Consider the following 23,953-nt stretch of genomic DNA (forward strand, 5'->3'; position numbering starts at 1 on the left):
ATACTCTGTATATATATATAGATATATATAATTTTGTATATATATAAATTTAATCAATTTGTTGAAATTATTTGCCGAACAATAGAATAAAAAAGTGCTCGCATTTTTCTGTTTTTAACAATTTGTTTGCAATATATTATTACATATATACAGTACAGTATATATATTATTAAAACCCGATTGTTTGAACAAATTTGAGTCGATAGATCGACACTTAGTTTTGGTTACTTACTAGCTAGATTGTCTATACATAGATTTCGACTACATATAATACTACGAGTAAATGTGGTTTACTTAATGGGCAGGGCTTTCTTTTAAATATATATGGTGTTTGGATTCTCGAATTGTAAAATGTATAAATAAATTTTGATTTTGTTGCTTTGTGCTTAACACTTAACTATAGATCAAACATTCAGATGTTGACATTATATCATATGAGTAGAATAGTATGTGTGTTAGTGAATATTACAAACAAAATTACAACAAACAAAGCTTGATGAATTATTAAAATCAAGTTAATTGTGAATTGTATATAAATTAGGCTCTCATAATGGGGATAAAGCTCAAAATTAATTAAAATCATAAAATAGAATATTTTTAATTAGACTTGAGTGGACGTAAGTAACATGGAATTGTTTTTAAATCGAACAAACTTACAAATTAATACGTAGCTCTCTCTCATGACTCCAATGCATTTCGTAGTCGAAATTTGGAATCTTGGCAAATAAATAGTTAAATACGGTGATTAGTTAGACTAAATTAGCAACGAGATGAGTGAAATAAATTACAATATCAATAAGCAATATAAGAAATCATAAAACATAACAGGAAACGTGTGTGCAATACTATTCTTGTTTCAATAGAACTCCGCGTGGATTGTTGTTGGCTATTCGAGTAGCCGCCTGGCTCTGGATTTTCGTTTATGTTTTGCGGGGAATGAGTTAAGTTAGGGGATGTTATTATATATTAGCAGTTGTAGTTGTAGTTGTAGTTGTTGTTGCAGCTGTTGTTGCTGCAACGTTAGCCAGTGCGTAATCTAGTCTATTTGATGCGCCGCTGCGGCAGTGTAGGACTCTCTGGTGGCGTATCGCCAGCCGCACTGCCACCGGAACTGCCGCCCACGACAATGTGTTGCAGCGAATGCTTCTTGGTCACACCCTTAAAAGGCGCGCCCAGTTTTCGAGGACCGCGCGGCGATGCCGACGTAATGCTGCTATTCGAGTTGGCCTCCATGGCTGCCGTCGACCCAGCTGAGGCAGAGGGCGCTATGCCCAGCGCTGGACCCGCATCGATGGATGCCTGTACCCAACCTGCAAACACATCCAAAAAGTCAACAAACCGATTTTAAAGCTTCTATGGCAATCGAAAGTACCTTTGACAGAGGCGCGATTGTGATCAATCAAGGCGGCGGCCAGCGGTGCAGCCGAGCTGCTCGTATTCGATTCACGCAATGTGCTCAGAATGGACACGGGCATGGGGTTGTAAATGCGACTGGCAAAGTCCTCGAATGTGGTGCTCTCTTTGTACCGTGATGAGACGCTTTCCAGCGAACGATTACGCTCCTCATAGCTAAGCAAAAAAACAAAAAGGAATAGTTGAGATTGGAGGACAGGCGAAAGGCAACTCAAGGCTCTACTCACAATTGCTGGTAGAGCGGCAGGGCGGCGCGCTTGGTGCGACTCGCGTTGATGGCCGTGGCGCGTATGAGCGTGGCCAGGCAGGCGCCACTCACAACGCTCTCGTTGGCAAGCGGCCCAAACCACGGCACCTCCGGCTTGCGATTGACCGTCACACGAAACAGACCGTTGCGCAGCGGATACACAACGATAAGCACATCGCAAAACTCTGTGGGCAGTATGTCGCGTCTGTAGTCGCGATGATGCTCGCTCCAGACAATGTGCACCTCGTCGTTGCCCAGATGACGTGTCTTTAGGAGCATGGCCTCCGAGGAGTCCGAGGGCATGCGCGTCGCCACGTGGTAGATAACCTCCAGAAAGGGCGTGGCATAGTAGGGGGCCGTGGCGCCGCAGCCCTGACGCGGCAAGCCGCCCAGAAAGCCATTGTGCGTCTCCAGCTCTATCTCCCAGCCGAGCGCCGAGACGAACATCTCGTACATGCTGCTGCCATTCGTATTACGCAAGATGCTCGTCTTGTCCTCCTGCCCGGCGGCCACATAGATGACGGCCATCTTGTGCGTCTCCCGGCACTTCTGCAGGTCCACGTTGCGTAGCTCGCGCAGCAGCTTCTCGCTGCGCTGCAGCAGATGAGTGCGCGACCGCCGCTCCCAGCCGGCCAGACCCAGGTGGGAGAACAGCAGGCGACAGTATTGAAATGGTGTCTCCACACGGCCGGGCAAGCTGCCAGCGCCCGTGAACGAATCAAATGAGGCGGATGCGCTGTGCAGCGACCGCTGATCCGGCTGCAGCAGCGACGAGCTGGAGCCAGCACCCGTGAGCGGCTGCTGGGCTGAGTGAGCCACGAATTCCTGCTCCAGCACGCGCTGATTGAGTATAACGGAAATGGCCTGCGCCTCCTGGGCACTGCTCAGCGGACTCAGGCTGGGCGCATTCAGCTCCGAGATGGTGGGCGGCACGCACTCTGGACTGGTGTGCCCTATGTAGGCCAGCATGTCGTCCAGCTGGTCCAGATCGGGCGCCACATCCTTGGCCAGCGGCAGCACTCCAGGCGGTCGATGGCGCAGCGTGTGTCGCGGCAGCTGCGGCTGCTGCTGTTGATGCACGTGCAACGAGTCCATGGACTGGCAGACCTTTGCCAGCGTCGCCGGTCCATCGTAACGCTCCGAGCTGTACTGTGCATGCGCCGGCGTTGGTATTGCATTGTCTTTGCGAGGCTCCGAGTACAAGATGGAGGCATCCCAGCACGCCTTGCCATTCAAGTCACGCATCAGCACACGGACCTGCTTCTCGGCAGTCACCAGGCCGGCTGTGATGCCTCCGCCGGGCAGCTTCAGCGTGGGCAGCTCTATGAAGCTGGCCACGACGCCCGTGTTGAGCATGAACAGCTGCAGATTCTGTGCGTTGACCACCGAGGGCAGCTCCATAGAGTCGCGTCGCTCCAGCTGACTGCCCGACTGACCGCCGCTGGCCACGCCATAGATGTCATCCTGCTCCTCCACCATCGAGCTCAGCCGCGAAGCACCAATGCCCATGGGAAAGTGACCCAGATGCGTCACCAGATGCATAGCCACGGCCCGCGCACACAGTCGAATCGCAGAGATGCAGGCCTGTATGGTCTCCGATGTCTGGTAGCTAGCCTCCGGCAGGCGGCCATCGCCCTGCAGATCGTCGCTGGAAATGTGCATGTCGAAATCCTCGTCCGCTGTGAGCTTGACGCGCTCGTGGCGCGGAGCACCCGACGCCACCTGCAGCAGAACCCGCAGGACCTGCAGCATCAGCGTGTCGCCCTGGTCGTTGTAGGGCGCCAGCATCAGGCCAGCCGGTATGGCCATGCAGAACTCGCCGAGGCAGAGCATCAGCGAGGTCAGCACCACCTTGTCCGCATCCTTGGGCTTCGACACGTTCTGTATTTCCAGGGCCCGACACAGTGCCGTGATGATCAGCTGCGGCACTCGCTCAATGGCCGCCAGCTGCTGTCCGCGCTCCGCGCACAGCTTGAGCGCATCCACGGCGATGACTGCGATGGTGTGGTGCTTGAATTGCAGCGCCTGGAGCAGCACCTGTAGCACCTCCCGTATGCGCGGATGAAAGCATTGTGCGCTCGTATCCCTCGGCAGCTGCACATCCTTGGGGTGGGGCACCGACTGCTGGAACTTGTCGCGCGGCTGCGAATTGCGCGTCGGCTGCGAGAGACGCAGCAGCAGCCACTGGCCCAGCTGGCAGAGCGCGATGCAGCGCGCCTTCGCCGAGGGCTCGCGCCGGGCACAGCGCAGCATTATGTTGAGTATGTGATCCTGCAGATCGGGGCATTCCATCAGCTCGAATTGCTGCGGCGTCGGCTGCAGCACGGGTCGCGGCAACAGCGTGGCCGGATAGGCCAGCAGCGAGCCCAGCAGAGCAGCCACCTCGGCGCGCGGGGTGTTGCGCGTCACTTCCAGCGAGGTGAGCAATATGGCGCTGGCATGCACCAGATCCAGCAGCAGGAGCGTGTGTCCCGGCAGCAGCAGACTGAGCAGCCGCGGGCCCTCCAGATGCTTCATAATCGCATAGATCAGATCCCGATCCTCGCCCGTCAGCAGCTGATGCAGCGCGTGGTAGAAGAGCGCCAGCTGCTGCATGCCGACCGCACCCTGCACGGCCAAGGCGCAGAGCAGCTGCAATGCCCAGAGCTTGCCCTTCTTGAAGGAGCGATCCAGGGTCAAGGCGCCGTAGCACCAGGGCGCCACAATTCCAATCGGCGGCACCAGCTGCGGCGGTGGCGGCGTGCTTTGGTTGTCCGTTGAGATGCCTTGGTTCTGCTTGATTTTGATCAGGTTCTGGGTCATCTCCAGCAGATGCTTGAAGACCTGCGCGTGCAGCTCCGACTTGGGAATGCGATTCACATCGCCCAGGGCGCCCAGCATGCGTTTCCACATGATGGACGTGGAATCGGGCAGCCAGCCAGTCGCCGTGCCGCCGAGCATAATCGAGCGTCGCTCGGAGCCGCAGTTGCCGGCGCCAAAGCTGCCCGAGTTGCCATCCTCCAGGCTGCCCGAGTCCGCGGCCAGCACATCGATGTGCAGCTGGGCATCCTTGATGGAGCCGCCCTCGATGCCGCTGCTGGCCGTCGGCGACGGGCTGCGCGAGCCGGCGCCGCTCTCAGTGTCCTCCACCTCACCGACCCCATCCTGATAGCCATCCATATCATCCACGGCCTGCTGCGAGCCACGACGTCGCCGGCTCTTGCGTATGGGCGCCAACGAATCCAGCGACATGGCCCGGCGCATATCCTGCCCACTGCTCGGTGCCGCCAATCCCGAGCGTATGGCCGCCGTCGCCTCAGTCTTGGGCGCCACAGGGCGTCGCCGGCGAATACGTGAATTGCGCGCGGCCGAGGCCAGGCTGCCCTCGCTGTAGCTGCGGCTGAGCATGGGCGTCAGTGGCACAGGACGCACGCCATGGCCAGGGCCGCCATGGGACTGCGAGTGCTGGTGCGTGCGATTGGCGGGCTGCAGCAATGGCGCTTGGCTATTGCTCCCCGCCTGCGAGTTCTCGTCGGAGCGGCTGCTGTTCGACTCGGCGATGCTTTCGCGCTCCCGCTGCACGCTGGCAGTCGCGCCGGTGCCAGCGCTAGCGGCGCCGCCGGAGCCCTGCCAGACGCTGCCAATGCGTCGCCGCTTGCCGCGCGTCTCGGCCACGCGATCCAGCGGCAGATCCAAGAGATTAATACCGTAGGTATAGCGCGAGAAGACGCGCGTCAGCGTCTGTATCGTCTTGCTCCACTCGACAATGAGCTCCTCGCGATGCGTCAGCGACTGGAGCACGGTGAGGAACTTCTCCCACAGCATCACATTCACCGGCACATTGGTGTGCGCCCGTATCCAGGTGACGATGAGCGTCTGAAATATGGCCGAGCCAAGAATGCCGCCCAGGCTGGCGCTCTTCGAGCCGCTGGGCGGTGGATTCTGGTGCAGCACCACGGACGTCACCTGCAGCAAGACCAGTAGCATCTGCTCCCAGGTGCGCGACTCCATGCGCGTGTTCATCACCATGGTCCGATACACGTTCAGCACCTTCTTGCAGATTTCCGTCTGCTCCTGGAGCGGCGTCGACCGATAGTCCCGCGAGCGTGTGGGAAAGCATATATTCAAGTTGGCCGTGTTCACGAGGAACACATTGGCCGCATTGGTAACGAAGACCTGCAGGACGTTCTGCATGCCGGCGCGCAGCACCTGCTGCTGCTCCCTGTTGCCCTGCATGGCGCCCACATAGGAGGGTGTCCTCAAGCGCTGGCTGCGTGGCGTGCCGCCCGCATTGCTGAGAGCCGTTGGCGCGGCTGTGCCCTGCTCATCATTCGGCTCCAGCAGGAACGGCGGCGGTGTTGTGCCCGTCATCCAATCCCGATAGACAGCAATGGCCGTGCGTATGGCCTCGATTTGTGCCTTGGACGTGAAGTTCAGCAGAAACGCCTGGCGATAGACCTCGTGCACAAAGTTGATGTTCTCGCGGCTCACATAGAACACATCACGCACAATGAGGCCCTGCTGATAGCCCAGCAGTCGGGCATGATCCACGCCCTCGATGTGCAGCGCACAGTCCAGGCGATGGCTGAGCAGACGCTCGTGCGTGAAGCGTGAAACCCAATTGATAAGCACCACCACGCAGGAGGCCATGACCTCCTCCTTCTTGTGTATCGACCGCATGACGGGCATCTCGAGACGTGGATTATAGATCGAGGTGGTCGCATCAAAGCTGGGCGAGAACACGGGCAGAAAGACTTCCTTAAACCGTTGCAGCAGAAACGCAAACGCTTTGTGATCCTTCTGCGATCGATTGTCGCGCCAACGGAGACACGCAGCCGTTTGCACCATGCTGTTTAGCAGGACTTCGAGGCCATCGCGTGGATCTGGCGGTGCGGACTTCTCGCTGGATGAGGGCGGCAGCAAGGCAACCACCTCGGAGCTCTGCACCGGATGCGAAAATGTGTTGTCATGGAAAACGGAGGCCATGCCCCCGTCTGCTTTCATATTGGGATGCGAGAGGAAGTCTGAGGCGCTGAATTCCGTATCCGGTCCCACCATGCCCTTCTGCGGCACAATGAGGCCGGGTATGAGATCCGCATACATGGCGTGCACATAGCCGGGCGCATTGTCGCCCAACGTCTGGTACCACAGCAGAAAGTATCTGAAAGAGGGAGAGCATTTAGCTAGGCTTTTGTTTATAGCTTATATACCTACTTCACGCCCTCGCGACGCAGCTTGGGCGAGTTGCCCAAGTGGAGCAGCTTCGCCATGATCCTGCTGAGCGAGTGGCACTGCCAGCGACGAGCCAACAGCTCCGGCAGCAGGCACAGTATCTTCTCCAACAGCCATAGCGAGCCATCCAGTTCCTCGCGATGCGCCTTGTGCACTGCATAGAGATAAAAGATGTTTGTCAATTAAAGAGCTAAAATTGGCCAGAAAATCATTCGAGGCAATCCATCAGAGAATCCTAGACAAGCACATGCCACAAGGCCGGGGACAAGCACAAAATGCAACATAGCGAGTGCGAGAGAGACAAAGCGTGTACATAGAGAGTAATGCAATGAATGTTTCCTCATTCAAGTGGAATTCCAAAAAGCTGAGCAAACTTCAAATTATATTATGCCAAAAATTGTCATGAAGCGAATGAAAATGCAACAGATTTTCCCATTTTCAATAAAGGTATCCTCATTAAATGAAAATTATATGTCATAATCTACATGGAGCGAATGGAATTGGAACGTATTTTAGCATTTTCAATTAAGATTTTTCCTTAAAATAGAAAAATAAGAAATATAAGCTATAAGAAGCGGTTGAATATTTGTCATTATTTACATGGAACGAATGGAATGAGACTGTATAATAAGGGAAAATAACAAGAAAGAAGAAAAATCAAAGATATATCGAATTATAGAATGAATTAGAATACTTTTGCAAAATATAGTCTAGTATATCAAGGATAACTTAACAAAATATAATATGGTCTTATATTATATTATAATATATTTAAACCAATATGGAAAAATGCATTAAAACTAAGCAAAATTGAATTTCAAATTATATTTCTCTCGACGCAAGTAAATTAAAATGGCATATATATTGACTTGTTCGCATATACTTAATGGAATGCTGGAATGGAATAATAAGTTAAACCAAAAATAAACTGTTAGATGATGTGTTTGTTTCCCCATTTAATACTATACAAATTATCTAGATAATATAATGTATATTCATATGCATATTGCCAAGGTAACGCTAGAATGAAACAGACTCTTAAACTCTAGAGAAATGACACCATAATGAGCTCTGTTAACGCGATAAAAACGAAGAGGAGAGAAATTAGATAAATGTATAGAAAGACGAATGAGTAAAAATATATAGTAAACAATGTGGGAATAGGTGGATAGACTTAAGATCAAAGCAATGTCGCAACTGTGATTAATTACTGAATCGAGTCAATAAGAGATCACGCCGCAAACTTACCAATGTGAAACGGAAGTTCTGCCGGTTAAGGTATACAAAAGAGAGGGCAAAAAATATTTAAAACGAATTCAATTTAGAGAATTTATATCAAACTTATTTTATGCAAAATTTTCTTTTTCTTCTTTTTTTTTGGGTTTAAACTGAATAAACAAACTAATATATGTATCCGTGTATATACATATATGTGCGTGTGTGTGTGTGTGTGTGTGTGTAGATAAAAGACACAAACAAGAAGCAACCATTAATTTAAACGCAGTTGGCTTATTTAATTGGTAGAAAAAAGATTAACAAATTAGAACGGACCAAAAGAAAATAACATGAATAAATAAAACTGCTCTAGTCGGATATGACCGACCAGCAAATACCCCTTACACATTTCAGAGCTGTTCAATATATAACAAAATATATTTCATATTATTGTTAGAAATGTTTTGTTAATTTATTACTATATTACATATTTCTCTGATCTTCGATAGTAGGATATCGTTTTTCACCAATAGGAAATAGAATTGATACGAACTTAAATTACGTTATTATTGAGAAATATTTCGGACAATATAGACCAACTCCTTCACCATATCAACATCGGGGCTTACATATATTTGCAAGACTTTAACATCACCATGAGTAGAGGGTATATAGAGAACTAGAAGACTTTTTCGTTTTGTTTTTAAATTTACCATAGATAATTACCTTTTTGCTTAAGATTGGCCTCGGCCTGAATGAAGGTGTCGTAGAGTATGAAATAGACATGGCTATAATTTGTCTCGAACAGTGACTTTGACTCCTCATAATCCACATTATCTGCAAAAGTGACAAGATATACAAACATAATGTTAGCATATGGTATAATATAATTTAAGCCAAGTAACCCAATTCCCACTCGAGTGATAAGCACTGAATGCTTCCTACATGGGCAACAGGTGACGCAACATTGTCCACATTGATTGGCAACGAAAAGCAAAGAGCCCGCATATGCAAATGCGCCGATAACGCTTATTTTCTATATATATATGTATATATACATAAAGGGTAAATATGTATGCATATAAATAATCGGTTTCCATAATTAAGTTTTGCTGCAGACTCGAGAAAAGAAAAATCATACATGACAAATGGGCAAAAACCGCAGAAGCGGGTTCAAAAATGCGTTGAAAAACATTTGATGAATCAGTGTCAGAGTGGTTAAGGGGTAAACAGCATGAGAGGGACAGAGAGAGAGAAAAAAAAGCCGGCGGCATAGCTGTCATCAGCGAAACGCTGCAAAACAGAAGAAAGCTAAACGTTGAGCGGAAAGAGTAGGCCAAGAAACCTTTAAAACTGGTTTCATAGAAGGCCAAATGCGAAGCGCTTGTTGTTGATAAACTTACAAACAATTGGGAAAAAAAGAACTAGCTACGTGTTGGTGTGCGTGTGTGTGTGTGAGAGAGTGTGTGAGCGTAGCACAGACTGTATGTAATTTGCCAAGTAAAAACAACAACAACAATGGAGTCGAGCGGGTGGGCAGGCACCTGTTGGGTGGTTTTTCAAAATACTCTGCGTTCAATGATACAAAAAGAAAGTTACACAGCTACATTCACACATAAGCATGCCATGTATGTAAGCGTGTGTGTGAACATATTTTATATGTATTGCAAACATGCTTCTTTTTGGCTAGTATTAAAATTAAAGCAACAAAGTTGCCACTCAGTCAACAGTTGCCGCCAGTTGGTAAGCGCCGTAGTAATTGAGTGTGGCGCGTTTATCATTTGACGTTTTTTCACACAATGTGAATTATGAATATGTATATAAATATATGTATGTGTACACATACACACAAGCATATATATGCTGTGCATGTGTGAGTTTCTGTTTTGCATACATTGCTGTGATGTTGGTAATAAGCCATGAATTTTAACATTACAGTGTGAGTAGAAATAGAAGTAGAAGTAGTAGTAGTATAAGTACTTTTCAGTATGGAAACATATGCGTATGTGTAAGTGTTCATTTTGGCATGTGTGTGTGTAACTATTTCCGTTTTGTATGCATAATTATGACTGCCATTTGTTACGTTATGCTGTCATTACGATGGGAGCCACCAATGTGAGTAAGTATAAGACATAGAACAACTACAGAGTATAAGTGTTTTCTTTAGCACAAACACATGCATGCATGTACGTGTATGAGTGCTTTGTTTACATCAATGTGTTTGTCTAGTTACACTAATATAAAACAGTTAACAGTGCTAGAACAAAACATTGTATGTATATATGCCATTGTGTTTCCAACAGGAAATGGCATTAGGCACCGTGGGCCGTTGCTATTTAAATAATAATCCGCATTTGTCGTTAAATATTTGCTACATTTAAATATCAGCGACCATGGACATACGCCCACCTGTCCAGCCAAAAGAAACAATAAAATGCAAACAGACGTACATACATATATGTATAAATATATACACAACTCGTTTTCCTTGGCGTTTGCTTACAATTTATTAAATAATTTATCGACAGAGTCGTTATTGGAACTTCAATTACATTACCTAATATTGTGCGCAGGTGGCGTAGGCGGGAGGCGGAATCCTTTTTGCAATCCTGCAGCTTGGCCGTCGACTTTTTAACATCGGCATGCGATTTCTTGGTAAACATTTTTGCACTTTTGCGTTTCTTATAATTTATATTTGCACACAAACATTCTTAAGCTAATTCGTTTGATTTCGTTGCTAAACAACATAAACACACCGACACACTGGCACACTCATATGCATACATACATATATACATACGTACATATAAGTGTATATACTTTCTTTTCGCACTTTGTCCAGCGGAGCGCCAGATGGGTGCAAGAGAGAGATAGAAAGAGAGAGCCCCCGGAGAAATTATTAGCATCGACCAACCAACCAACCGACCGACCAAGCAATCATCCGTTGACGTTGCTTGTGGCTGCGCTGCTGCTGCTAGTGCTTTTGCTGTTGCTGCTGTTGCTATTGCTGTTGCTGTTGCTGTTGCTGCTTTTCGCAGTTCGTTGTAAATTTTTTGCTTTTATTTCATGTCTACACATTCGCTCTCCCAGCAGCCAATTGCACAGCTGAATTGCAGTTGAATTCATTCATTTTGATTAAATCTATTGTCTCACTACACATTATTAAACACTTTGTGCTGCAGCACGAACACAGGAGGGCAGGTTTTAGGCGTTTTTACGAAATTAAAATTCATCTGCGACGCGTTTTTTTGTGGACTAAAAAAATTCGGCCAATCAACCAGGTGGAATGTTATTTAACAGCTAGCTTAACATTAACATGTGCTTAGCTGTTATTAACAGACACCGATATTCAACAACAATGTTTTTCTATTACATCAACATGTCAGGCCTTCATATTTAGCGGTTTATATACGTACATTATAAGACGACATTTCAACCTTAAAAACATTACAGTAAGAAATATTTAATAAAACAACAAACTATTTCTATCGTTTGGATTCTTCTAATGCTACACTGCGATGATTTCGCAATCGATATTTAAAATCATGTAGCTATCGATAACTTTCCCAACTGAAAGTAAATTTCAAATACAATTTTAAGCAATGAAAATATATAGTAATAAATATTCCAAGTAAATTATAAGGAAATCACTTACCAACTTGAATTGCAGACGTCATATTTATTTTAAATTCTCTGATGACTTTTACTTGTACTACAACTTCAGTCCCGTCACTGGTCCCGTATAAGACACGAGCGTTTCTTCCTCAGGCAGTTGGGCAACCTTGGTTTATTTGACAATTTCAAATTTATGCTTAGCTCATTTGCTTCCCTTAAATTTCAAACGTCAAATTCTTTAGACGTGATTTGCAGTTTCGAAGTCAAGTCAACAATTCAAATTTAACTCCAATTGAAATTATAGCCATGTCAATCGCAGCAACTGATGAGCGCCTCAGTGCATTAAACAGCTATCGCTCCAAGCTCCTGGAACATCGCGAAATCGAATCGCACTTGAAAGCCCTGCGTGACAAGCACAAGGAGCTACAACTGGTGTTCCAGAAGTCCGAGGATGATCTGAAGGCCCTCCAGAGTGTGGGGCAAATGTTGGGTGAGGTGCTCAAGCAGTTGACGCCAGACAACTTCATTGTTAAGTCCGCTAATGGACCGCGCTATGTGGTCGGCTGTCGCCGACAGCTGAACAAGGCGAGACTAAAGCCCGGCACACGTGTCGCTCTGGATATGACTACGCTGACCATTATGCGGTACCTGCCGCGCGAGGTCGATCCTCAGGTGTACAACATGTCCCACGAGGATCCCGGCAATGTGGACTATTCGGCCATTGGCGGCTTGGGCGATCAGATCCGTGAGCTGCGTGAGGTCATTGAGCTACCACTCTTGAATCCTGAGCTCTTCATACGCGTCGGCATCAATCCACCCAAGGGCTGTCTGCTCTATGGTCCGCCTGGCACCGGCAAAACGCTGCTGGCCCGTGCCATCGCCTCCCAGCTGGATGCGAACTTCCTGAAGGTCGTCTCCTCGGCCATCGTGGACAAGTATATTGGGGAAAGCGCTCGTCTGATTCGTGAAATGTTTTCCTATGCACGCGACCACCAGCCGTGCATTATCTTCATGGACGAGATCGATGCGATTGGCGGCCGTCGCTTCTCGGAGGGCACCTCCGCCGATCGTGAGATACAGCGCACCCTGATGGAGCTACTCAATCAAATGGACGGCTTCGATGCACTGGGCCAGGTCAAGATAATTATGGCCACCAATCGTCCGGATACCTTGGATCCTGCTCTGCTGCGTCCGGTCGCTTGGATCGCAAACTCGAAATACCACTGCCCAATGAAATCGCCCGTCTGGACATACTCAAGATCCATGCAGCGCCGCTGGCCAAGCAGGGCGAGATCGACTACGAGGCGGTGGTCAAGCTCTCGGACATGTTCAATGGCGCCGACTTGCGCAACATCTGCACCGAGGCGGGCCTCTTTGCCCTGCGCGAAGACCGCGAATATGTCATCCACGAGGACTTCATGAAGGCCGTTCGCAAGACCGCGGACAACAAAAAGCTGGAGACCAAACTGGAATACAAACCACTTTAAATTCAGTAAATCTCACTTAAGACTAACGTCAATTATAATTTATTTATGAAATTAAAGCAAACTGAATTGCCTGGGAGTAGTTTCCATGTGAATTAATTTTCCTAGCAGACAGGGAAAATGCATGATTGTGACTTATTATGGTATGTGAATGGAATTTTCTTTATAAACATATATTCTATAGATATTTCTGAAAGGGTTTAAAATGTGTAAAATTTGAATATATATATTGATGCTTGTTAGACCTATCGATTCAAAGAGTTAAATCATACTGAAATTCAGGTCAACTCCCCCAAAATAGATGAGCATACAAGTCTATTAAAGTCTATAGTAATAGGGTTACATTAAAAGACCAATCACAGCAAACATTCATGTTAAACGATTCAAAAACAAATGTAGGTCTAATTTGTTAAGTGCTCTTATGATAAATACCTGCGATAAGGTAGCCGCCCCTATTAGAGGGTGGCTCACTTGATTGGCTTAGTATCATGCAGGTTTTGAAGGCGGTACGACGTAGGATTCGCTTGCTCTGGCGTCTGCCCCAACGCTTGTCCAACTCCTTGACGGGCAGCCAGGTGGTGCTGGTCTCAGTGGTGATTTTGATAATACAAAATATTGTCTATGGCATATTTCCCTGTCGCTTCAACTTCAAGCGGAAAAAGTTTGTGTTCAGCTTGCCGCTGGCCATTTATTCCTTCGCCGTGGCCACCTTGTTCAGCGCCTACTACGGCCGACACCTTTGGCAGGCGTACAGCGAGAAGCAACTGACTCTCCGAGATCCGGTTCAGATTTATAGCTATATGTTTGCGTGTGCGGCGATGATGAACTATGTGACCCAATGGGCCATGGTACCGGAGATTTTACGCTTTCAGAACAATTTGGATTTGTTTGAGACCATGGACTACTTTCGGCTCACGCTTGGCACTGTGGCGCCTGCGACAGTTTTGAGCGGGCTCAAGCTGTTTGGGTGTCCGCTGCTGTTGCAGCTGACACTGATCATTTACCAGAAGCACACGCATCCGGAGCTGAGCTGGCTGAAGACCATCCACACGATGTTTCCCATCTACTTGGGAAATCAGCTGAACAATTGTTTCTTTGGCGGCATAGTGGTGACCAGAAATGTGCTCATCGAGATCAATAAGCGGCTGCGCGAGATTCAGGTGGAGGTGAACAGATTGCAGACTCCGTTGGAGATGATGCTGCACAAGCACTACTATCGCATGAGACGGTTCTGTGACCTGGCCGATCGACTGGACGAGCTGGCCAGCAAATATACTGTTTCCACTAGCTCCTCCATGGACTATTTGGATCTGACTGCTTTCTCCATGGTCACGTACATGGCCATCAATCTGACCAACACCACACTGGGCATCTACACGCAATACCAGGCATTTGCCGACTTCTTGATGCTGGACATCTCGTACGAGATATCACGAGCCTTGGCGCATCTTGTATTCCTAGTTATTCCCATGGCAGATATCTATGTTTTGGCGCGAGTCTGTCAACAGGTGATCGATGAGGTAAGTATATTTTTATCTATAATAATTAAATATAACCCTGCATTGTCGTTTGCAGGCCAATGAAACAGGCAATTTACTGCAGCGCATTAGTTTGCAGCACTCGGATGTTCGATTCAATCAAGTCGTTGATGCGCTGTGGCTCGAAGTGAAGACCATTAGATACCAATTGGTGCCAATGGGGCTTCTAGAGCTGGATGGCGCGCTGTTCACCATGATATTCTCAACCGTTTCTGGCTTTCTATTATTTCTTATACAAAACGATCTCACACAGAGATTTTCGCTGAAATGAATACCAAAATAACGTTATTTTCATCGGTGTAGTCTATCGATAACATTTGTGGTGGCAGCGCGATAAGTCTTATTATACATATATATTTGCACCAATTGTTGTGCAGCACTATTGTTATTTTTGCAACCAACAGCTGATTGTAAATAAAGCAATAAAATGCAAGCTATATTTATTTATATTTAATTTATAAAAGACGTATTTAGAATTTAAGCTAAAAGTTAACACAATGGCTCGTATTACATGGCGCAAAAGCTCTACCCAAAATCTAGTGTAAGTATAGAGTACGATATTCAATTGATTTTATCTCTGATAATTTGTTCTTTTGCCGGCAGCTCCAAATTTCGGCTACGCTGGAGCTATATGAAGCATTGCTGGCATTCGCTCACGTTTAATGCCCATATGAACTCCAGCTATGCTACGGATGTGTGTATGACGCCCATCTTCTGGATTGTAGATAATTATACCCACTGCTTGGGCCCGGTAAGTGCAGGGTATACTCTCGTAGCGAGTATACATATTTGATCAGGCAATATGTAACAGATTTTATGTTTCCCCTTCAGTTCTTTGTCGTCGGTACTGCTATCTTAACCACTGCCGTAGTGTCCATTGCCTATTGGATTGGGCTGCCCTTTTGGTGGGCCAAGAGCCAAGCAGCCACCATAGTGCTGCTCATCATAGGCAATTGGCTGCTGCTGAACATCATTTTCCACTATGTAATGGGTGTGATTACGCCAGCTGGCCAGCCACCCGAGGGTGTCTCCCATGTGGAGGCTGTGAGCATGTGCAGTAAATGCATATCACCAAAGCCGCCACGCACGCATCACTGCTCCGTTTGCAATCGCTGCATATTGAAAATGGATCATCATTGTCGTGCGTATAAAAGTATTTCAATATTACTCCGAATAACAGAGATTTCATTTTAGCCTGGCTTAATAACTGCGTTGGCTATGCCAATCATCGCTACTTCTTTCTCTATATGGTCTACACTACACTCGGTTGTCTGTTCCTGATTGTGGCTGGCGTGGAGATTGGCTACAAGTATCTGTGGCTCGATCACAGCGAGCACTGGACAGAGCTGGAGCCGCTCGAGGGGCATCCAGTGAAATTCAATCAGAGTGGACATGTTATAGCAGTTGTAAGATGTTATAGGAATTATATAGACTAGAATCTATAATATATATTTGTATCCCTTTAACAGACTCATCCTAATGAATATGATGATATTTTGCTGCCGCCGGCTGTGCATCATTTGCCCACACCTATGGCTGATTCGCCAGATGCCACGCCCGCACGACGTCGCGTCTTATGGTTCATGGCCGTGGTCAATGTGGCGGTGGTCATTGCCCTGGGCAGCCTTTGCATCTGGCATGCGAAGCTAATCACACGCGGCGAGACAAGCATCGAGGCGCACATTAACGAGGCTGAACGCAAACGTTTTCTAAAACTCAAACGAATCTACATAAATCCCTACAATTTCGGCACCAAAAAGAATTGGAAACTGTTTCTGGGACTTGTGCGTGGCAGGTAAGAAAAAGAAAAGTTTTCATCTCATTTCACTGCTGTGACTACTTAATGGGTATATTCACATTTTAGATCGTTTTGGCGCACCGTGCTGCTGCCCTCATGGCACAAACCGGAGGGCAATGGTCTAAGTTTTCACACTGTGCACGACGCACCCTTCGAGGACGAGTGGCCGTAGTCCTTGCCCTGCGTTTGAGTGCGCAGGATCTGAAGCTTTTGTGATGTCAAATTAGAGAAATTTAAATTATAATTTATAGCTTTAAGTCTGACAATTCCATAAGCTTAGCATTTATTAACTATTAGTGAATAGCTAAGTCTAAGCACTCAGCGTTTCCATAGAAATTACGTAGTGGAGACTTATATGAACTTAATAAATATTGTAATATTGTCTGTACCTGTTGATTGGCGTCGTTGCTAGGAGGCCTTGTGCCGGTATGGCAACTTGTTGCCAGGACGCCAAAGTTGGGGCTTCTGGTTTAGTCGATACGAACAGCTCCAGCTGGGGGGCAGTCATAGTAAAGTCAGCTCGTATTAATGCAAAATGTCCAAGGCTTCCGGATCAGAGGATGAGCCGCTAGTGCCCGATGATTTCGACGATGACTTCTACCGGGAGCTGTGCGAGAAGATACCTGAAGTAAGGGCTAACTGCAGTCTAATCTTTGATTTTGTCAAACAATGCCTTAATCAATTCGCAGGCAACCAAGGCGCTGCGTCAGAAGGATACGCCCAACAATGCGGACAATGTGCAGCGTCTGGTCATCTGTGGCAATCGCTACAAGAGCGATCTGCGCCTGGAGGAAACTCGCACGCAGGAGCTGCGCGAGCAAATAGCCGAGCTGGAGCAGCAGCTGGAGAATGCGGCGCAGCAGAGCAAACTGGACATGGCCACCATTGAGCAGCTGCGCGGAGTGATAGGTGAGTGCGAATGCAGGAAGAGTATAAATAGTTGTTGACTGCCTGCTTAGAGGGCGCCTGGAAGCAGAAGGATGCCTCGCAGATACGCGAGCAGTCGGCACAGGACGAGGTGTTGAGTCTGCGCCAGAAACTGGATGCGGCCGAGGAGATGATTGAGCATCTGAACGAAAAGGGGCGCTCCAGGAGCAGCAGGCGCGATGACAACAAGGAGTTCGAGCGACTCAACGACGAGATCAAGGAGCTCAACAAGCGCCTGCAGCTGCAGCGTGCCTATGCGGCGGAGGTGGAGGCCACCATTCAGTCCCTGGAGGGCAGGAACAAGGAGCTGCTCAAGCTGCTGGATGTAAGGGATATAAGTTCAGTTAGCCCATAGAGCTGCTAATGAATCTCTCTCCTACCAAAGGAAACCTCCAGTGATGCCTGCAACTTGAAGCGCAAGAGCGATGCCCTGGCCAAGGAGTTGGCCACCATGAAATGTGAGGAGGCCAAGTACCTGGAGCAAATAGCCCACACCAAGGCGAGCAATGAGCATCTGACCAAGGTGAAAGTGCGCCAGAATCTGCAAATACTCTCGCTGAAGACCAACATGGAGCACCTCAACACGCTGCACAACAGCACCTGCAACAAGCTGGCCAAGATTACCGTCGACCTGGAGTACACGGTGCAGGAGCGGGACAAGAACAGACGCGCATTGAATCAGCGCATCAATCTGCTGAAGGTGCGCGAGGATGAGCTCATCAAGCTGCGGCAGGACAACGCCAAGTTGGCCAAGTCACAGGAGACGATTGCACGGAAATACGGAGGACTCGAGATGGCCAAGCAGGAGGTGGAGCAGGAGAACCTGCGGCTCAAGTGGGTGCTCTGACTTACCCCCTCACTCTCTCTCACTCTCTAGACTTTATTTAATTGGAAATGCCTTGCAGAACGCAGCTGGGCACGCAGGACAAGGAGCTGGAGTCTATGCGTCGTGTGGTGCATCATTTCGAGAAGAACAACGAGAATCTGACCAAGGAGCGCGATGTGCTCAAGCGGGAACTGCAGAGCGAGCGTCAGAACGCCGAGCAGCAGGCGGCTCTGTACCAGGAGTCGCAGCACGAGGTGCGCGCGCTCAAGGACATCATCAGCAGCACGGACTTGAAGCTGAAGAAGCTGCAGGAGGAGCTGAAGAAGCAAAAGAAGGACAAGGCCAAGAAGATGGACGAGATCCAGCATGGCATCGACAAGATCGATCTGCTGCAGAGTAAGTCAACTCCATAATTAACAAATCGAAATGTCCTCAGCTGAATCCTCCGTCCCCAGATGAGATACATCTGAAGGAGAACTACGAGATCGAGCTGAAGCGCACGATTAGCGACCTGGAGGCCAAGTGCTCGAAGTTCCAGCAGCAGCATGATCTGCTCACCAGCGAGCGGCAGGGATTGCAGCGGGCGCTGCAGGGCGCCGAGGAGGATCGCCAGAAGCTGCGCGATCAGCTGGCCCATCTGCAGGCGCAGATCGAGGCGCTCAAGGGCAAGATCAGCTATCGGGACGGGGAGCTGAGCAAGCTGCAGCTGCAGATCGATCGCATGGAGAAGGAGCGCCGCTTGCTGCGCAACGACGTGCGCCACGCCCAGCTGGGCCAGCAGCACACCAAAGCCGAGCTGCTGGACAAGCGCAAGGAGAACGATCGGCATGCCAAGTCGCTGCAGGAGGATGAGCAGCGCCTGGCGCGCCTGCGCAAGGACGTCGACAATCTGATGAACGAGAAGAACGCGATTAGTGCGGCGCTAGCCCGGCGCAACGAGGAGTACGCACGACTCCAGCACAATCTGGAGAACCTGCAGAACGCCTACGATCAGTCGGAGCGACAGTGCAACCAGTGCCAGGAGGACATACGTCTGATGGGCGTCGAGATCAAGAATCTGCGCACCGAGCGCAACGTGCTGCGCGCGGATCGTGAGAGCGCCGCCGATCTGCGCCAGGAGCTGCTCCAGATGCACCGTCTGCTGAACCAGGAGCGGATCAAGGCACGCGCCCTGCAGGACGAAATGATGACGCCCATGAACGTGCACCGCTGGCGCCTGTTGCGCGGCAAGGATCCCGAGAAAATGGATCTGCTCGAGCGCATTCACGTCCTGCGCAAACAGCTGCTCAGCCAGAACGTGGCCGCACTGGAGCAGGAGCGGGCTCTGAATGAGGCCCAGCAGCTCTATGCGGCTCTCAAAGAGTTCATGCTGAAGCTGCCCAGCCACCGGGTCCAAGCGCAGCTCAATACGGTCAAGGTGAGGTGCCATCAAAGGCCCTTCCACAGAGAAACGCTTCCACTTGGTATTAAAAAAATATATATATAATCTTAATGATCTCTTCGTTTCAGGCCAGCCTCTCGGCCAAGGACCGCAAGCTGAAGGTGCTGCTGGCCGAGCTGAGTGCCCGGGAGGCCGGCGAGCGCTGCAACGCGCAGCAGCTGGCGGAGCTGCGCGGCACCCTGGCGCAGACGAAGACGCAGCTGCTGGAGGAGAAGCGGCGCAAGCAGAAACTGCTCGAGGAGCGCCAGCTGCTGGAACAGATGCAGGCGCATTGCTACTCGGCGCCGGCGCAGCTGCCCCGCACCCTCGGCGCCGGCTTCAAGGTGATCAGCCAGCTGCTCTAGCGGCTTCCATACCAAATAAAGACAGTTGCATCAGCGCCTGAGCTGAGTTATCTTCCTTTGCTTTCACTTCAAGAGGTAGGCAGAGGGTTTCTCTTGTGTGTCCAGCGATCGGCTGCTGCTCCTGGGCGTCATTTCGAAGATGGTCGCGGCCGGTTTCTCTGGCCGGCTAACATCAAGGACGCCAATTAGTGTGGTGACGATCTTGTTGGAGGCCAAGTAACCCTCTGAGATGGCCGTCTGGTACTCCTTCAAGAGCATGTCGCGCGACTGCCTGTCGATCTCGTTGATGGCTAGCTCCGCTTTCATGGCATTCACCCTGCGGCTCTGCCGCCGATTGATCCGCTTTTGCGCCCAGAGCCGCTGCGCGATGCCGGGATCGGGCATGTGCTGGATCTGCCTCTTGAACGCATCGCATAGCTTCTGCATGGCCTCCACCTTGTGCTCCATATTCAGGCGCTCAACGCTCAGCTTGATGTTGCGCTTGAGCAGCACCTGGATTTTGCGTATCAGCTGGTATTTGCTCGGATCTCGGCCAACCAGCACACGCCAGCGATGGATGCGGTACGGGTACTTCATCTCCTCCGTGAACGCCGCCACGTTCAGGCGCTCACGGACCAGCTGACGCTCGATCCGCACCATCTCCTGGCGCATGTTGGCCGTATTCGTAATCGAGCGCTGCAGGCAGGCATTGGTCATGCGCAGGTTGTTGATTTCGGTCTTGAGCAGGCGGATATCCTCGACCCGCTGGTGGTATTGGGTGGTGCCGCGACTCATGGCCATCTGGAGCATGGACAGCTTTTCCTGGAGCACGTGCAGCTCGCAGTTGCGCCGGATAATCTGCTGGCCCACCAGCATCTTCTCCTTGCTGACCTCCTCCAGCCGGATGGCCACCTGCTTGAGCCGCATGGTGTCCCGATCGATGGTGCAGTGCAGCTGCTGGTTGATCACTTTCAGTTCGGCCAGCTCGGAGCGTATCTGCCCCACCTGCCGCTCCCGGCTGTGGATTTCGTTCTGCTTGTGCTTCAGCAGATTGTCCAAGTGATCGATGCGCTTGCTCTGCAGATTCATCTCGTTCTCGTTGGTGGCCAGCTGCTGGCACATCTGAGTGATCTGAAAGCTGAGCTTCCCGTTCAGGCTCTGCAGCTTCTGACGGTCACGTCCACACAGCTCCATGCTGTTCTCCACCAGCGTCTTCTCCGTATGCATGATTTCCAGTTGCTTCTTGGCTTTCATATAGCTTTGCTGCTGGGCATCCAGTTTCTGTTTCAGATCCTTTATTTTCGCCGTCTTCACCAAGATTTTCGCTGCAAGGAATCGGATGAGCACCTGGGAGTGTCTGTGTGGGAGTGTGTGGGCGAGCACTTACCCTCCAGTATTTCGATTGAGCGGCTCAGCTCGCTGCTCTCCATCTGAACCTCGTGCTTTTCCTTGTTTATTTTTTGTATCCGAGCTTCCTTTTCGTCCAGCGCCTTGTTCGCCCGATCTAGCATTATTTGCACATCTTGCAATCGACTACGTTGTATGAGCAGATCGTATCGCAGGGAAGCTACCACATCCGACTGATGGTTCAGATCCGCTTGCAGCTTCGTCTGCACCCGCACGGCTTCCTCCTTAATGTGGACTATTCCGTTCAATTTCGTTGTCAATGCCAGCATGTTCTTCTCGAGGCCAGTTACCTTATTGCTGGAGAATGGAAAGGCTATACAATACTGCTGGAAAATGATTGACTTGTTGATTGACTAACTGAATTCTAGACAAAATAATGAACTGATTGATCAATTTGCTTCGGCATTAAATTGATAGACTGACTCAAATGCGGATTATAATAGATTGATTGATGGAATCATTAAGTGATTCAATCATTAAATGATTGACCTATTGACTTACATTGGATTGATTAAGACTGATTGACAGACCGATTGGTTGAAAGTCTAAGTACTAAACTGAGGACTGATACGTCAGAGAATTGATTGATTGAATACCTAATTAAATAAAGATTGATTGATTGATTTTCTAATCGGCAGATTGATTGAACGGACAGAATATCTGGTTGATTGTTTCAAAAAAGGGTTGACTGACTACTTGAATGATTGATTGATTGTATAGAGACTGACAAAATGACTGATAAATTGATTGATTGATAACCTAACAGACTGATATTAGATATACATAAATATCTTACTCATTGGTTGAGAAGCATATGCCTTCGCTATCATATTTACTGCCCCATCAATATACTAGATAACTTATGATTGATTGACTGATTGCCTGCCTAAATTGTAATAGAATGTTTCAATTAAAGTTTAATGGAAACTTACTTGAGAAAATTTTTCTGCGATATCAGGTTGTTATTCTTCTTAGATAGCAGATGAAATCGTCGATTTAGCTGGTTAAAGACAAAATCCTTGCTTTTTCTTTCGCATTTCAGTCGACGTATCAGTTGCTGCAGTTCAACCTTTTCGATATTCATCGCTTTGTTCGTAGTCTCTAAAGTCGAAAGCGTTATTTGCCTGCCACGATATGCTTCATCGATCTGTCTATTGGCCTTTGCCAAGTTATAATTGTCATGGGTGAGACGGTCGATGACCTGCTTCAGGCGACCCACGACCGTTAGGGATTCGTTATATTTTCTCTCAAAGTCACGCAGCTCACGATTGATGTGGGTAAGGCCTCTAATTTCTTTACGCTGAGCATCGATCTTGCCCTCCAGTTGCCCAATTGCCAGACGATACTTTTGCTCCTCGCTCAATTGCTCCGCTTCGATTTGCTTCAAGTGCAAATGCTGTTGTTTAATCGTTTCGATATTTTGTTCATTAATGGCCTCCACAGTGGCCGAATAGCTGCGATTTAGCTCGAGTCGTTTCTGATGATCCCTCAGCTCTACGGCCAAGCGATCGCGTTCTCGATAGACCAGCGACCGTACATACAATTCCTTACTGCGGAAGGGGGCGAGTGTAAGCGATATACATACACATGTACATATCGTATGCCCATACATTTAGTACTTACGGATTTTTCCAATAGGTCAGATTGTCCAGTTCGTCGAAAGATTGGTCTTTTATAGCATATTTTCCATGAGTCTCGCCCAGCAGAGACGCTCGATATTCGGCAGCATCTGTGGTGCGCCACGCCTCTTCCAATGAGAGGCGCAGTGCCTCCATCACATGAGACGACTCCTCCGTTACTTCAATGGCCAATCTAAGTTTCGCATTGGCCGCGTTTATTGTCTGCTTCAACTCCTGAGCGGTGCGCATCTCTTTGATGTAGTGGGCGTGCAGCCGGGCCACAATGTCCACGAAGGCCTTCATCTTGCTGGCCATGAAGTAATTCAGGGGCACCAGTTGCTGTACCAGCTCGTAGGATATTTTAAAGAACTCATCGTCCAGGTCCTCAACCAGATCCAATTGTGCCACATCGATGCTGGCTCTGAACTTTTTACTGAACTCCAGTGTCTTCCAGGCGTCCATATCTGAGACATAAATGGGTTTTACCTTTCGAGAAATTTTCGACGAATTTTTCGACATGTTTTCCCTTTCAAGAACGTATAAATACAGCAATGGTATATATGTATGTATGTTCTATTACGATAAACTAATTAAAGCCACGGAAAACAAAAAACAAACAAAAAGTTAATGAAAACGAACAAAATTCAAGTGTAAACTAAATTGAAAAGTTTACAAAAACCAATTCGTAACTTTTTATGCTTTGATTTTACTGTTAGTGGATATAAAAATAAAACTATATACCTCTTTCACTTTAAGAGAATGAAGAACTGTTTTTAAGACTTATACACTGTGAAAAATAATATAACAAATTTTTTTCATTAAGTAGATAATAGATATATTAAGCCCCACTTGACCTCAAATGAATTCCGAGCCAATAAGTTTTAAGTTT

At 48.4% G+C, this 23,953-nt stretch overlaps 6 protein-coding genes across 7 annotated transcripts; 4 read left to right on the top strand and 2 right to left on the bottom strand.

Moving 5' to 3' along the window:
- Positions 1–838: 838 nt before the first annotated feature.
- LOC108654294 (putative Rho GTPase-activating protein CG5521) lies at positions 839–11,403 on the bottom strand. Of its 2 annotated transcripts, XM_018105476.3 has the most exons (7): positions 10,644–11,403; positions 8,813–8,923; positions 8,120–8,137; positions 6,854–7,025; positions 1,641–6,800; positions 1,373–1,569; positions 839–1,310 (listed from the first exon to the last, which is right to left on the bottom strand). In XM_018105476.3, exons 1-7 carry the CDS (start codon positions 10,747–10,749, stop codon positions 1,042–1,044), a joined length of 6,033 nt encoding a protein of 2,010 aa, XP_017960965.1. In that variant the 5' UTR covers positions 10,750–11,403; the 3' UTR covers positions 839–1,041. The 2 variants fall into 2 exon arrangements, with proteins under 2 accessions (XP_017960965.1, XP_017960974.1); XM_018105485.3 differs by lacking the exon at positions 8,120–8,137.
- A 413-nt stretch (positions 11,404–11,816) lies between these two features.
- On the top strand, positions 11,817–13,249 carry LOC108654384 (Regulatory particle triple-A ATPase 4-related). The gene is given in 2 exon segments (XM_018105669.3): positions 11,817–12,893; positions 12,896–13,249. Coding segments are annotated over 2 exon segments (1,179 nt in total). The 5' UTR covers positions 11,817–12,007; the 3' UTR covers positions 13,189–13,249.
- A 273-nt stretch (positions 13,250–13,522) lies between these two features.
- Positions 13,523–15,018, top strand: Gr97a (Gustatory receptor 97a). The gene is made up of 2 exons (XM_018111030.3): positions 13,523–14,705; positions 14,761–15,018. The coding sequence occupies exons 1-2, from the start codon at positions 13,674–13,676 to the stop codon at positions 14,992–14,994; spliced, it is 1,266 nt and encodes a 421-aa protein (XP_017966519.1). The 5' UTR covers positions 13,523–13,673; the 3' UTR covers positions 14,995–15,018.
- Positions 15,019–15,097: 79 nt separating this feature from the next.
- Positions 15,098–16,909, top strand: LOC108654389 (palmitoyltransferase ZDHHC16). Its single transcript, XM_018105680.3, has 6 exons — positions 15,098–15,264; positions 15,327–15,474; positions 15,555–15,864; positions 15,918–16,129; positions 16,193–16,518; positions 16,588–16,909. The coding sequence occupies exons 1-6, from the start codon at positions 15,221–15,223 to the stop codon at positions 16,691–16,693; spliced, it is 1,146 nt and encodes a 381-aa protein (XP_017961169.1). The 5' UTR covers positions 15,098–15,220; the 3' UTR covers positions 16,694–16,909.
- Positions 16,910–17,008: 99 nt separating this feature from the next.
- Positions 17,009–20,283, top strand: LOC108654349 (cilia- and flagella-associated protein 58). The gene is made up of 7 exons (XM_018105579.3): positions 17,009–17,149; positions 17,211–17,430; positions 17,481–17,773; positions 17,834–18,282; positions 18,354–18,670; positions 18,730–19,691; positions 19,784–20,283. The coding sequence occupies exons 1-7, from the start codon at positions 17,057–17,059 to the stop codon at positions 20,057–20,059; spliced, it is 2,610 nt and encodes an 869-aa protein (XP_017961068.2). The 5' UTR covers positions 17,009–17,056; the 3' UTR covers positions 20,060–20,283.
- On the bottom strand, positions 19,735–23,583 carry LOC108658232 (uncharacterized). Its single transcript, XM_018110924.3, has 4 exons — positions 23,069–23,583; positions 22,378–22,995; positions 21,426–21,742; positions 19,735–21,363 (listed from the first exon to the last, which is right to left on the bottom strand). Exons 1-4 carry the CDS (start codon positions 23,581–23,583, stop codon positions 20,123–20,125), a joined length of 2,691 nt encoding a protein of 896 aa, XP_017966413.2. The 3' UTR covers positions 19,735–20,122.
- Positions 23,584–23,953: the final 370 nt, after the last annotated feature.

Source organism: Drosophila navojoa, chromosome 2 (genome assembly GCF_054131105.1).
Source record: "Drosophila navojoa isolate 15081-1374.11 chromosome 2, UAZ_NAV_1.0, whole genome shotgun sequence".
Lineage (NCBI taxonomy): Eukaryota > Metazoa > Arthropoda > Insecta > Diptera > Drosophilidae > Drosophila > Drosophila navojoa.